Source organism: Petromyzon marinus, chromosome 40, assembly GCF_048934315.1.
Source record: "Petromyzon marinus isolate PM22_M1 ecotype Great Lakes invasive population chromosome 40, UKy_Petmar_22M1.pri1.0, whole genome shotgun sequence".
Taxonomy (NCBI): domain Eukaryota; kingdom Metazoa; phylum Chordata; class Hyperoartia; order Petromyzontiformes; family Petromyzontidae; genus Petromyzon; species Petromyzon marinus.
Window position 1 is genome coordinate 8893983 of NC_133706.1, and position 15281 is coordinate 8909263.

At 49.8% G+C, this 15281-nt stretch overlaps 1 protein-coding gene across 1 annotated transcript in view; it reads left to right on the top strand.

The window, feature by feature from the left end:
• LOC116950601 (sodium/potassium/calcium exchanger 2-like) overlaps nt 1-15281 on the top strand; it is a 61779-nt gene that overhangs the window by 23159 nt on the left and 23339 nt on the right. The window contains exon 4 of the mRNA XM_032968506.2: nt 13629-13688. Coding sequence (XP_032824397.2) covers nt 13629-13688 — 60 coding nt within the window. The remainder of the gene's footprint in view (nt 1-13628; nt 13689-15281) is intronic.

Sequence of the window (15281 nt, forward strand, 5' to 3'; positions counted from 1 at the left end):
GTACACGAGGTGTGTGAGTACACGAGGCGTGAGTACACGAGACGTGAGTACACGAGGTGTGAGTACACGAGGCGTGAGTACACGAGGTGTGAGTACACGAGGTGTGAGTACACGAGGTGTGAGTACACGAGGTGTGAGTACACGAGGCGTGAGTACACGAGGCGTGAGTACACGAGGTGTGAGTACACGAGGTGTGAGTACACGAGGTGTGAGTACACGAGGCTATAGCCGGGATGGATGTTCAAGGTCACCCGCAGCCTCCTCCTCCACTCCGCTGCACGGCCGCTCAGTCTCCACCGTGATGCAAATGAGGGCTGCGATGTTCGTAACGACCGGAGTGGCGGTCTCATCCTGCGAATGCACACGCGTGTGTGTAGACGTGTACACACACGCGTGTGTACACACACGTATTCATATACACACACGGGTGTGTGTATAGACGTGTTCGTATACACACACGGGTGTGTGTATATACAAGTGTTTGTATACACATACACACGGGTGTGTTTGTGTGTGTATAGACGTGTTCGTATACACACACGCATGTGTGTGTGTATACACGGGTGTGTGTGTATATATATACACGTGTTTGTATACACACGGGTGTGTGTGTGTACATACACGGGTGTATGTGTGTATATATATACACGTGTTTGTATACACACACACGGGTGTGTTTGTGTGTGTGTATACACGTGTTCGTATACACACACGGGTGTGTGTGTGTATACACATGTTTGTATATACACACGGGGGTGTGTATGTACATACACGTGTTCGTATACAGTGAGGGGAAAAAGTATTTTATCCGCTGCTGATTTTGTACGTTTGCCCACTGACAAAGAAATGATCAGTCTATAATTTTAAGGGGACAGCACAACTTCACCGCATCAAAGGGACGATGGACGGGGCCATGTACCGTCAAATCTTGGGTGAGAACCTCCTTCCCTCAGCCAGGGCATTGAAAATGGGTCGTGGATGGGTATTCCAGCATGACAATGACCCAAAACACATGGCCAAGGCAACAAAGGAGTGGCTCAAGAAGAAGCACATTAAGGTTCTGGAGTGGCCTAGCCAGTCTCCAGACATTAATCCCATAGAAAATCTGTGGAGGGAGCTGAAGGTTCGAGTTGCCAAACGTCAGCCTCGAAACCTTAATGACTTGGAGAATATCTGCAAAGAGGGGTGGGACAAAATCCCTCCTGAGATGTGTGCAAACCTGGTGACTAACAAGGGTTTTGCCACCAGGTACTAATTCATGTTTTGCATAGGGGTCAAATACTTATTTCCCTCATTAAAATGCAAATCAATTTATAACATTTTTGACATGCGTTTTTCTGGATTTTTTTGTTGTTATTCTGTCTGTCACTCTTCAAATAAACCTATTTGAAACCTTAATGACTTGGAGAATATCTGCAAAGAGGAGTGGGACAAAATCCCTCCTGAGATGTGTGCAAACCTGGTGGCCAACATGGGTTTTGCCACCAAGTACTAATTCATGTTTTGCATAGGGGTCAAATACTTACTTCCCTCATTAAAATGCAAATCAATTTTTTACATTTTTGACATGCGTTTTTATGGATTTTCTTGTTGTTATTCTGTCTCTCACTGTTCAAATAAACCTACCATTAAAATTATAGACTGATCATTGCTTTGTCGGTGGGCAAACGTACAAAATCAGCAGGGGATCAAATACTTTTTTCCCTCACTGTATACACACGTGTGTGTATACACGTGTACGTATACACACAAACACACACACGGGGGTGGGGGTGTGTGTGTTTGTGTGTATACACGTGTACGTACACACACACACGTGGGTGAAGCTCAGTGGACTCTCTAGCGGTGTTACTCTGTGGACTCTATAGGATCGTTAATCTGGGGACTCCCGGGCCGCCCAAGCACGCTTGGCAGTGGTTGTGGAAATGTAGCATTGAAGTAAACTTTCATTAGGCTCACTTTCACATGCCAGACCGCCTGCGTGCCTGTAAGCCTTCAGATGATACAAAATACCGCTGGCAGACGTCCACACCCACACCCCGTAAACGAAACCGCGTCACCGCACTCAACCAAATCACTGCACTGGTCCCCAGTCCGATGTCGAACCAATTTCAAAATTCTCCATGGACTCGCCCCTGCCGACTCCCCTCCACTCACTCTCTTACCTCTCCCCTCTCATCTCACTCTACTCCCCTCCACGCACTCTGCTACCTCTCCCCTCTCATCTCACTCCACTCACTCTCCTGCCTCTCCCCTCTCATCTCACTCTACTCCCCTCCACGCACTCTCCTACCTCTCCCCTCTCATCTCACTCCACTCCCCTCCACGCGCTCTCCTACCTCTCCCCCCCTCTCATCTCACTCTACTCCCCTCCACACTCTCTCTTGCCTCTCCCCTCTCATCTCACTCCACTCCCCATCCACGCACTCTCCTATCTCTCTCCCCCTCTCATCTCACTCTATTTACCTCTACGCACTCTCCTACCTCTCATCTCACTCTATTGCCGCAATCTCCACCACACTAACCGTGGTTTACTATCGCCCCCGGTCAACCTTCCCTCAGCGTGAGGTCACTTCTCCTCCCTCCGCTGCTGCCCGCACACCGTCTGGAAATCCGTGCAGCCCCCCCCCCCCCCAGCCATCCGTGCAGTGGGCTCCCTGCCCCTTCCTCAAAGTCCAGGCTCAGGAACCTCCCTCTCTCTCCTCCGCCTCTCTCTCCTCCGCCTCTCTCTCCTCCGCCTCTCTCTCTCCTCCGCCTCTCTCTCTCCTCCGCCTCTCTCTCTCTGCACACAAAAGAAAACAAACACAAACGCCCCCACCGTTTCCCACGCAGCCCCCCCCCCCCTTCTCCCCCCCCCCCCCCCCCCCTTGAGACGCGGCCGCATTTAGCCGCAAAATAAATCAAAAATTGCTTCGTAACGCGATTCCCTTCCAGCGAGCTGAGTCGAGCGCCTTCTCAGCGATGTCCACGGCTGCTGGCTCAGCGATGGCGCCGGCGTGCGGGGCGAGCGGAGGGGGCCTCGATCCTCCAGGGTGCCGCTAGCCCTCGTTTGCGACGCCCGACGGCCACTCGTCGTTTCGCCGCGTTAGAAAGAGAGCGCCGATCTGCTCTAACGCGCGCGGATCGATTTGGGAGAGGTGGGGAGGTGGGGTTTGTCCCCCGCGGGACAATGATGTAATCGGTGAGGTTGCCACCTCTTGAGTTACAAAAGGGAAGAGAGGGGGGGAAAAACACCTGGGATATACCGTGGGAGCAGGAATATCTCGCCGAGCGGCACGTCATCATGATCGTCATCATCATTATTATTATTATTATTGTGCAGCTCACAAAAACAGGGCGTCGGCGCGGCGGGAGGGGTGGTTAATGTGTAATCAGAATCTTTGTTTTTTTTTTACTGGTAGATTTCTCAGGACAGTTCGGGCAAAAAGAATAGGTCGGAACTGGGAAAATAAACAAAGAGCAGGGCGGGTGATAAACCTGGTTATGGGACTGCTATCCGCGGGGGGTGATTACGTGGACATCCACCCCCTGGTGTGCGACGATCGCTCCGTTGGCTCTCGGAGGGCATTGGCCCATCGGTCGGGCTTGGTGCGACACGTCTGTGGCGCGTTGAGTTTCCGCGAAGAGTCCAGAGCCATGGCGACACGCGGCCACACTTTTCAGTGGCAGAGGAAGAAGAAGAAGAATGAGAAGGAGAAGAAGACAATTATTTATTTTGGAGAAATCCGATGAGCTATGAAGCTACTTTTTTTCACGGATGTTCAGTAGTTTAACGAGTCTCAGCCACGAAGCGCTCGCGGCCTGCAATCCAGCACCTGCAGAGACAGCAGCAGCATCGAGGGTTGGTGGCTCACACATAGATGTTGTTGTGAAACTCCCTTCCCGCGTGAGCGGCATTGAGTAGGAGCCGTGCCCTGGGTTCGCCAGGAGAACGCGGTGCAGCAAGTGTGGACTCGACCTGTTCCGTCTCTGCGGGATCGAGTGTTTTCCCCTCGCACGCTTTGGTTTTCTCCGCGTGATTCCGGTTTCCTCCCACGTGTGTAACACACAACGCTCATTCGTTGGCCGACCACACCTTCAGATATAGAGGACCGCAGAGCTTGGGCAATTGTTGGCCTGGCAATAGCCAGGGTAGAGGCGTCACCCGCCTGTTATCCAGCATTTTGGACGGTTGGTGGATCGCACAAATCTGTTGTGAAAATTGCCAAAAAATGTGAACTCCGTCTGTATGTGATCGAGTGTTCCCCCCTCGCATGCGTGGCTTTTCTCGAGGTGCGATGGGTTCCTTCCATATGTAAACACGCATTCCTTGGCCAATAACACCATTGTTGGCACCGGCTCATTGCGTGGCTGCCTTCTTGCATCTCTGTGTATGTATGTTGAACTTCTTTCACACCGTACGTAGCCAACTGTACGTAGCCAACCGTGATAACCGGAGGTTCCTCGCGCCTCTGAGTTATTCCCTGTCTACGAGCGAGCGAATGCTGTTGTTGTTATTATTGTTGTGACAAATTCCCCACAAAAGATTCGACCCGAAACTCCAGCGGTCAGTTACATTAAAACATCTTAAGTGTTATTTTCCCCTGAGTGTGCAGTGTGAACTGGGGCGGTGGGGGAGGGGGGGTGAATATATTTGACCACAGGAATTTTATGCAACTGGCTACGGAACCTGCTGCAAGATCAAGACAGAGTGTCGAGCTAGGAGGAAACCTCGGGTGTCAATGCTTGTCCTGAGTGAGCTAGCTAGGGGCAAGTGTGCAGGCGGGCGAGCGAGTGGGCGAGCGGGCGGGTAAGCGGGCAGGCGAGTGAGCGAGCGGGTGGGCGAGCGGGTGGGCGAGCGGGCAGGCGAGTGAGCGAGCGGGTGGGCGAGCGGGTGGGCGAGTGGGCAAGCGGGTAAGCGGGCAGGCGAGTGAGCGAGCGGGTGGGCGAGCGGGCAGGCGAGTGAGCGAGCGGGTGGGCGAGCGGGTGGGCGAGTGGGCAAGCGGGTAAGCGGGCAGGCGAGTGAGCGAGCGGGTGGGCGAGCGGGTGGGCGAGCGGGTGGGCGAGCGGGCAGGCGAGTGAGCGAGCGGGTGGGCGAGTGGGTGGGCGAGCGGGTGGGCGAGCAGGCGAGTAAGCGGGCAGGCGAGTGGGCGAGCGGGCGAGCGGGCGAGCGGGCGAGCGGGCGGGCGGGGCACGCGTGGAAGCGCGGGGGTGGTGGGGGGCTGCGTTGAGTTGCGCTGTCCGTGGTGCTGAATTTCAATGCGGAGGCGCAGAGGTCTGGCCGTGAATTATAATAACGGCGCTCGGCCTGGCAGCTCCCAAATAAGAAAACGCCGTTTGTCCGGCTCACGCGCCGCAGAGATGCGTAAGTCACCGGCGGCGGCGGCGGCGGCGGGGGGCTGGCTGGCCGCGGGGAGGGAATCCGGCTGCGATTTCGCGTTGGAATTTGTCAGTCGGCGTTGAACCGAAAAAAGCGGCCGAATCTCTTCGTCACCGCCGTCGTCGGCATCGTGAGGGTCGCCCTTGCCCCTTGCCGCAATGATCGTTGTTGCGGCGAGAGCAATGTTCGTCAGGGTTATTGCGGAGTTAAATAATGTTACGGGCTTGTTGTACAGTTAAAGTTGACTGAGACAATGTGTATGTGCGCGTGCGTCTATTTGACTTTAGAGCTGATGATTACAGGGCTATCACATCGCGTTGCGCTTGTTTTCTTCGGGAATTGTTTTCTCACGTGCAACAATACCTAAGGGACTGGCCTCGCATATTCCGAGCAGGATGCTCGTGAGAAAGTCATGATACTCAATCAGGTTGATTTTTATTGTGTGCGGCGGTGCTCATATGCCGTTCACAGCCCTGAGCCAGTGCTATAAATTCCACATTCCTATGGCAGGGTCAGGTCCTTCCACAAGACAAGCCACTGTTGACTTCCATACGAATTGTTATCAATTTTATCGATCCTCTGAGAATGATGGGCTGTGTTGAATCGTAATCAGGACTTGAACTCACGCAATCTTCTGATTGCGAGCCACACTCTGTCCCACCGTACCACTGTTTTGAGATAAAGAAGTCACTATATCAGTTTAACACGTAGGCTTTTGCGACCAATATTATTCATAATAAAGGTTTTTGGGTTAGATCGCGTTATTTATAAATGTGTCGTAACCCTCCACCACCCGACACGGCCAATCAGCAAAAAAAGTGTCACGTAGACAAAAGACAAATAATTCACTACTTTAGCCCACCGGTGTGTTGAAGAGTGAATCCACAACATTTACAGTTTGAGTACGACGTTTCGCTGGTAATTACATCCAGCATCATCGGGCAATTCGCCAGAATGGTGAAGCCCTCACTTGCTCCCGGTCTTAAATAGAGCAGCAGGGTGACGTCATCATTTAACTCATATCAGGTGCAGTGATTTGAGGCGGAGGGGGGGAAGTATTGTAATTATGTAATCGATTATGAAGTCACTATATGTTGCAATATTAGTGTACATATAGTTAACTTATGCACCAAATGTTTACAATTATTTGCAACATTATTATTGTACGATAGTAATGTGTCGTTCAAGCTAATGTTCCCATAGCGCTTCATGCAGGCCTTAGACTTCCCCATCAAAGGGACCCAAGTTAATATTCATCATTGGTAATTGTTTAGGTAGATTTAGACACGGCGATGGAACATAATGGCCGACTCTTGAGAATGAGCTCACACTGTCCTCAACGTCAAATTTGTATGGTAGACCCTTTTGGCCATAACTCGGGCAATGACAATCGATAGCGACAGCCGGGGAAGACCTTCATCCAGCAGTGGATAGATCACGGCTAGCGACGATCGTGACGATTAAGTTATTTACTTAGCGAATGCAAAATCCCGAAGCCAAGCGGTGACTACCGGTGCTGCCGTGTTGAGGGCGAGTCGCCCTCCGCTGAGTCTGTGGATTGGGCAGTCTTCCTGGATGTGGTGCACGGTTTGCTCCATCTCCACAGGCACATGGGGGAGGGGAGGGGGCTTGCGCTTATGCCACATCGGTGAAGGTTTGTCGAGGCATGGGCCGTGACCAGTCCTGGACTTATTGAAGGTAGACCACGTTTCACCACACCACCCCCTCTCCCGCCTGCACCGGGAGTTGGATGAGCTATCGCGATTCAGAGCCCTACGATTCGTTTCAACAATCCACAAAATTGCGTCTTGTTTTAACCGTCCCCTTTGTCTTGTTTCTCGTGTTTTTTTATGTCCGTGTATCACTTTCACGGCTGTATTCGCTCTTTTCGCCCGAATGAGACATTCGCATCTCGTTTGCACGTACTTTTGCCCTGAAATCGGTAAAGAAAAGAAATCGAGTATTCCACGCACGACTGGACGTTTATACCACGAGCCGTAAAAATAGAAATGAATCGATGCATAAATGCTTCCGTATGCTGCTGGTATTGCCAATTTTAAGCCAATTAATGAGCCATTATCATCAGGAGGGTCCCCAGTTCCAGATTTGAAGCTTTTGTGACTGCAAGGATCCATACACTTTGGTTTTATTCGGTAAGTCACGTAGGTAAAAAATAAAATAACAAAAAATCACGACGTTTCGGCCACAACACAAGTGGCCTTCATCAGGTGAAGGGACCAGACTGTCCTGCTATGTATGGTAGTGTGATGGTTTTGATCGGAGTATCAAGTGGTTGTTTCTGTATGGAGGGAGAAACAGCTTGGCGGATGGTACGGTCAGAGTATCCTTTCCTCTTGAGGGCCAAAATTCTTCTGCCGTAGCTGATCACTGTTACAACGCTGTGGGTGATCACGCTATAGTTTTCTCCGATACCAAGGTTCTCTGCAAACCTACCGGTTTTTTTTATCAGAGATTTGTCCACGAGGCAATTCAGATTTACAAACACAGACACAATTTCAACCGAGAGGATGGTTTCAAATTAAGCAATCACTGGAAAGATGTTCTAAATCAAACCAAACATTAAACTAATTTTCAATGGTACAGTATATTTTTTCAAGTAGTGGTATCCCAAACTTTCGCAGCTCCTTATTTTCCCTTCACACCAACATTATGTAAACTCCCCCTCCCCCCCCCTCGCCGGTCTGAACATGTTCCCTCTACGTCGCCGTGCATCATGCTGAATCCGCCAATTAAATGCAATTTTTTATGCTAACTCCTTTGTCAAGGCGCTCTGTTTCCTCCCACACAGCTTAAAGGACGCGGTCTGGGCTTGGCTGTGTTCACTCCAGCGCTGTCCTCTGGACAGTCCGGTCCCTTCACCTGATGAAGGCCACTTGTGTTGTGGCAGAAACGTCGTGCTTTTTTGTTATTTTATTTTTTTACCTACGTGATTTTACCGAATAAAACCAAAGAGTATAGGGTCCCCAGTATTGAGATGTTTGACCAATACTATGTGGGAGGAAACTGCAGAACTTGGAGAAAACCAACGCGTTTTAGGGGCGTCGATGACAAGCCCTGGGCGGTCACAGCACCCAAGTGGTCACCAGCCTCGAAACAGCTCAGCTTCTGAGATGTGGCGAATTCGGAAACATTGAGGGATGGCTCAACCGTAGAGGCATTGGAGTCTTGGAGACCTGGCAGAACCTTATTAAAATATAACCGCAAGAAATACAAACTCACGGTGGCTGCACAGATGGGTATACAATCTCTGCATTTTAAACTCGATATTGCTGGGGGTTTTTATGATCTGTTGTCCAGAAAGGAAAAACAATCTTGGAATCTTTATTTTCCGTTCTCAATCTTTGCAATTGCAATTTCTGGGAGTAGCGCGGACATAAACGATTTCTGTGACTTCCTAAGCCCTGTCGGCGATGTCTGTGCGGAATCCAGCGTTGTCAAGATCCCAGCAGAATATATTTAAAAAAAAATTTGGCGAGAGGTGTCAAGAACAACTTTTCAGGATGTGCTAGAAAGTAATCATTTTGAACCCGCGTGGGGTATCAGCTGACATCTCCGCCAGTTTATCGAGGTGAATCAGGAGCGGCGAGAGCAAAGTGTGCGCCTTGTTTAGACGGACGAGCCGAGAATCCCCGGCGGGTTCGACTTCACCCGCGGTCATCCTCGCAGCGGCAGCGGCTTTTGGCGAACCGTTGAACAAAGAAGACGACGACCAGCACCACATCAGATGCGCTTCTGATTATTAGGAAGCCACTGGAGCTATGCACTTCAAATTCATCTCACTTCAAAACTCATTTCTTCATAACTGCTTTTTGTGTTTAGTTTGTTGTCCTTCCCCCGCACGGTGCGAAAGAAGTTCAACGTACAGTACATGCATACGAAATGGGGGGGGGGGGGGGGGGTGGTGGTGGTGGAATGACGACCCAACACTTGAAACTTCGTTTCGTTGATTCGCGGTTCCTTTCTGGAACATAATGGGATCGTACTTTCCCTGCAACAACGAGAGGCGCCGCCATCATCGTCATCATCGTCGTCTTCTTCTTCATCATCATCAGCAGCAGCAACAGCCGTGGTCAGTCCGCTGCTGGATGAAGGTCGGTGGTGGTCCTGCGATGCAATCTAGCCAGCGTCCACGCAAGAGCTGATTTAATTGCTCCATCTCCGCTGCGGACGTATTCTTGGGGCTACAAATCAGCGCAATTTGAAAACGAAAAAAACATCTACAAGTCTGGAATCAAATTGGTTGGCAAATCGGCGCCCTGAATTTGTGAGAATATCACAAAATCACCCTGAAGTGGGCGGCTAGGAGGTGGGAGGGGGTGAGTCATTTACCCCCCCCACCCCCCACGTGTAATTTGTACTGCCTTGTTTGTGTTATTGCTGCGTTTTTTCTTAGTCTCGTTTGCATAGTTTTGTTTAACCCGTTAGTCTAAGGACGCATTGGCATATCATTAGCGTGTCATTTAAACACACCACAGACGTCGACATTCACGCGGCATGACGTGCGTGATTCGCTGTGTGTGTCGTGGGGCTATTCCCATGATGCAGTCCTTGTTGTCACATTTCATAATTTAAACGCCAGAGTTATCGTCGTTGTCATCACTATCATTAGCCACGTGCTTCTGTATGATCCCACATTGACAACAGCGCGCAAGCAACACGTAGCGATTTTGTAAGACTCAACGCATTCGCCAATCTTCACTACCTTTAATTGAAAATATATAATAGGCAACGTTTCAAGCAATGGCCCTTCTTCATTGCAAATTTATATGTACGCTGTGAAGAAGACCGATTGCCCAAACCAACACCTATTACATATATTGCTTTAAGGGCCAGTGTTGGAATAGGTTTTACCCTTTTAACTGTCACAAAACTGACACCTTTATTCAAGGCATCATATTTGCAATAGCCACAACACAAGCAGTCAAAATGCATACAAAAAAGACAACTGTGATAATAATATGCACTGTCCTTGAATTTGATTGGTCCACACCCGAGACGGCTTTCTTTAGATCCTAGTCTCCATTGGTGTTGGACCAGAAGACGCCAAAAGGCGTACAACTCAAAAACAGCGCACTATCAGAGTATTGAGGGCTCGGGGTGAGCATTTACATTATGAAACCTCCTTTGCCAGTAACAAGATATAGGAATAGGTTTTACCCTTTTAACTGGCACAAAACTGACACCTTTATTCAAGGCATCATGTTTGCAATAACCACAACACAAGCAGTCAAAATGCAAACAAAAAAGACAACTCTGATAATAATATGCACTGTCCTTGTTATTGCAAACATGATGCATTGAATAAAGGTGTCAGTTTTTGTGCCAGTTAAAAGGATAAAACCTATTCCTATACCTTGTTACTGGCAAAGGAGGTCTCATAATGTAAATGCCACAGTGTTGTTGACGAATGCGTTGAGCATTTCTGTTATTTCTACACAAATTGTTCGTGAAATAACGAACGCAGCAATTAAAGTTCGAATTAAATATCTGCTCCGACAATTAAACAATATTGTTTTATGCCGTACCCGAAGTCAAAGTATACGCCTGGACCATTGCAGGAAAGGCAAGTCATGTTTGTTGAACATGCAATAAAAAAACGAACAAACAAGAGAATGCATTTTAATTTGTCATGAGCGGGAAAATGATCGGTGCAAGAAGCCGGGGAAGACCGTGAATTACGCACACAAGCAATCTGAACAATTGTATGCAAACCGGGAGTATGTAACGAGGAAGTCCTTGAGTAAGTATCATGGAGAGAGCTAGACGGCAGGCCATGATCGGCAGCGTCTTTGAGGAAGGACACGGCACACGGGGAGAGAGAGCGAGAGAGAGAGAGAGAGGTGGAGACACGCGTGTCGCGAGCGTGTCGCAGATCGTACAGTCGCGGTGATTGGAAGATTCGCGGCGGGCTTGTGAGCCGCGGTCGAAGAGGCGCACAGCAGGAAAACAAATTCACCGGAGAAAAAAAATGTGAATCAGAAAAATATATTTTTTACTGGAGGAATCCGATGAGCTATAAAGCTCTTTTTCAAAGATATCCATGAGGGGCACGGGGTAAGAACGTTACGACAACAAACAACGGAAACACGTGGTACGAGCGCAAAGTGAAGGAAAGGCAAACAAATCACTTAAACATAGAGACAAATCAAATTAAACCATCCCCATCCTACCAGGCAGAGCTCACCGAGGCGTTGACTTATTTTTCCCGAGGCGAACCGGCCACAACGATCGCTCGACAAGGCGGCCCATCGCGTGCCAATTCACAGCGGCGAAATAATATCGGTGATCCGAACGCATTGTTTTGCAAAAACGCACTTGGGAAAGCCGCGCGCGACCCGGGCATCGCGATTGTCTTCCACAATTGCCAACACCGGCACCGCGTCGTTTCGTGGCAGGATGAGGAAGAGGAGGAGGAGGAGAAGAAGAATAAAAATAAAACGAAGAATTTTAAAAAAGAGGAAAAATAAAAAATAAATCTCACCACAAACCGCAACGGTCGTGTCTGCTACTCCGTCGTCCACGATTGGAAAATCGTTCACGCGTCAAGTCAAATCTGTTCGTTTGGCAGCAAATCCCTTTGCTCTCTCTCTCTCTCTGCTCTCTGCTCTGGAGAAGAGCTATTGCCAAACACGTGAACCCACTGCGTATATAAATTAAGGTGTGTGTCTGTGTGTGTGTGTTGTCATTATAGCGGTAGTGTAGCGGTTAGCGGTTAGCTACACTACAGCGGTTAGCTACACTACACTACCGCTAGAACGGCAACGACCCAAGTCGGCAAACACCGGTGACGATTATATTATCTGTACCGTTATTGGGCTTCCCGTAGGTCAAATCAGCCTCAAGGGAGTACCTGCAGCGGTGTGTAAACATTACCACTGGGGAGACAAAGACGGCCGGGCTTGGTTTTGGCCACCTACCCCCTCGTGTGCCGTGCCGGCCTTCATAGGTGCTCGCTAACAGCACTTGCCGCAACAGTCTGTTCAGGCTATACGGGGGATCTTTCTCTTTATTTTTTTTGTGTGTGCCGTTATAGGGCCGCTCTCCGTGTTTAATGTGTCGTCTTTTTGCCCCGCCTGTACACCCTCGCTAACGCGGTCCCCGTATCGATATATTTATTTTTGTTTAACTCACCGCTTTCATCCCCCCGCCCCTGTCCTTTTGATTGACACGTGTTTCATTCACCGGCTCTGTGTTCGTGTGGCCGGTGAAATTCATCGTTTCGCATTTACCCAATCCTCGCCATCCACGGGTAGGTTTAGCGCCGTGCCGGCGTCGGTGGGAACAGCCGGGAAGTAAAGCCAGGTTTTTCATAGCCGCCGATTAAATCGCAAGTGTAGCTAGGTGATGCTCTTAGCCCAATCACCAATAGCTGCACACACACAGAGACACACAGACAAACAAAACATTCAAATAAATTTTGGCTTTTCATTTAATTCGTGTAATATCCGGCAGCTGTGAGCACAATAAAATCTTAAAACTGTTCTGTGATTAACTTCTCTATGTTGGTGTGCGGATTACATAGTACAGACTTTCATGTGGATGAGAGGTTACGTGAACGGATTTCAGATATAGTTCTGCGGTATCTCCTTCCGTGAGACACTTGACGACGTGATGCCGATTGTATAATCGGCATGTATGTATGTATATGTATGTTGAACTTTTTCCCCACCATACATAGCCAACCGTGCTCATCAGATGCGCGGGGGGAAGGACAACAAACTAAACACAAAAAAGCAGTTTTAATGAAATGCGTTTTCAATTCAGATGTAAACGTGCACAGCTCCAGTGGCTTCCTAATATCGAAAGGAAGAGCGTTCCAGACGGCCGCAGAAGCGCATCTGAAAGCGCGCGATGCAGTGACCGTCTTTGTGCAATGGCCAGCCAAAAGCCGCCGCTGCTGCTGCTGCTCCTGCGAGGGTTACCGGCTTGACGTCGCTCTTCCAAATCATTGACTCTGTCCACACGATGACAAGCAGGACACTCACGGGGACGTGGGCATGTTTGGTAGTCACGTCGGCAATGATTTACGACAAAAACGCGAACAAACACACACACACACACCACACGAAGACATTTAAATCTCAACGTCAACATCGCTTCACTTTTTTTCAAGTCGACTTCCACTACCGGAAGGGAGAGCGTTCCAGACGGCCGTAGAAGCGCGTCTGAAAGCGACACGGCACCGCGGCCGCGCTCATTGGCCCGGATCCCGCGAGCTTCACCCGCGTTGTTGCTCTTGTCGCCGCAGGCGAGCGGGAGCTCTTCGGACCCTCTGGACGTGATGAAGACGATGGAGACGCAGCTGGAGGTGGGGCTCGCATCGCGAATGACGCGCCAGGCTGCTGTGCGGCACGGAGCTGGTGCTCAGGACGCCTCTGTTTCGACTCCCAGGGCCTCTCGCCGAGATTAAGCGCCAAGTTCGTGTGCGTTATAGCCGCATCGACGGTCGTGCACCAACGGCTGCACAGAAAAACAAATACCGGCGGGTTTCTTTTTACTATAAATAGCACAGCCCATTATTGTGGATTGAGAGTGCTGATGCTTTGATGTGTTAATTTATGACTGGTAGAAACCACCCTTGAAGGAATACCGAGCTTGGGCTAAATATGGACCAGGGAAATTTCAAGTTCCTCTCGGTGATATTTTTAAGCAACTTCCAGGTTTTTTTCCACGTTAGAGGCATCACATTGTTCAGACAATTAACCCTTTCCCGGTGCAAGACGTCTGCAAGTTGCAGGGTGGGTCCCCTTCGCTGCTGAATCTTAGAACGTGCAAGCGTTTTAGCAATAATTTCATTTAGAGCCATAGCGCCATTGTATTTAAATATATTGTGCTCACCGCAGTGAACTGTAGTGACACAACCGCATTCTATGATAGCTGTGACGCATGCCCTCCTGCATGGCCTTGTGGGAGCCTCGGTACCGATAAAGATATTTTATTTTTCCTTCCGGTTCCGTTCCGACGACGTACACGTACGTAATCGGCACAGAATCGGAAGATAAACTGATGACGTATGTCATCGGAACGGGAAAGGGGTTAAACGTGCTTGGGATGAACGTGCTGGGTTTGTTCTTTTTTATTTTGTCACTGCGTAGGCTGTTTGCGGCCATGCCGCCGCACAGCTCTCTGACGTGCCCAGGTCGTAGCGCGCAGTTTTTATTTTTATTTATTTTTTATTTTGCTGCCACACGACATCCGACGTTTCCGTCCGTAAGGAGAGCGCATAATCCCCTGGAATTCAATTCCTCAAGAAGCTCCCAGCGACAGCGGAGTTAAGCGTGGGAAATGATGGCGGAAAAGGGACAACAACGAACTGCCCACGTAGCTGGAGCCCCAGAACGCACGGGGATAGCTGTGCATGGGCCCTGTTGTAACTCTCTGAGCCGCCCATACTTGACATCCGTGACAATGAGCTTCATAGCTCATCAGATTTCTCCAGGATAAATAAAAAAACTAATTATGAGTCGGGTGGGGGGGGGGGGAAATCCTCGAATCTTCCGCTGCCGTGCCGTGTGCTCGTAAACCCAGAGTTAAAAATGCAAACGTGGCAAATCCGCAATTGCACGCCCTCTGCGTGCCAGCCCCGCGCAGGGGAAATGCGTTTGGAACGGACCTCCGCTGGCCCAGGTCCATGCGAGTGACGACTATTATGGTAATTGTTGTAATTACGCCGCTTTGTTTACGCAGGGAAGCCTCGCCCAAGTCTCAATATTTCATTTTTATCAGGGTCCTGTCACAATCGCGGGGGGGGGGGGGCGGTCCTGTCACCATTCACTTTTGCGTCTCTCGAGCAGCGATGCCCTAAGGACATGTTGACACTGACCATTGCGTCCCTGCTATGTACGGCGCAGTAAAACCTCGCAGAGCCGGAATTTCTGGGCGGGAAAGGATTCCCGCAACA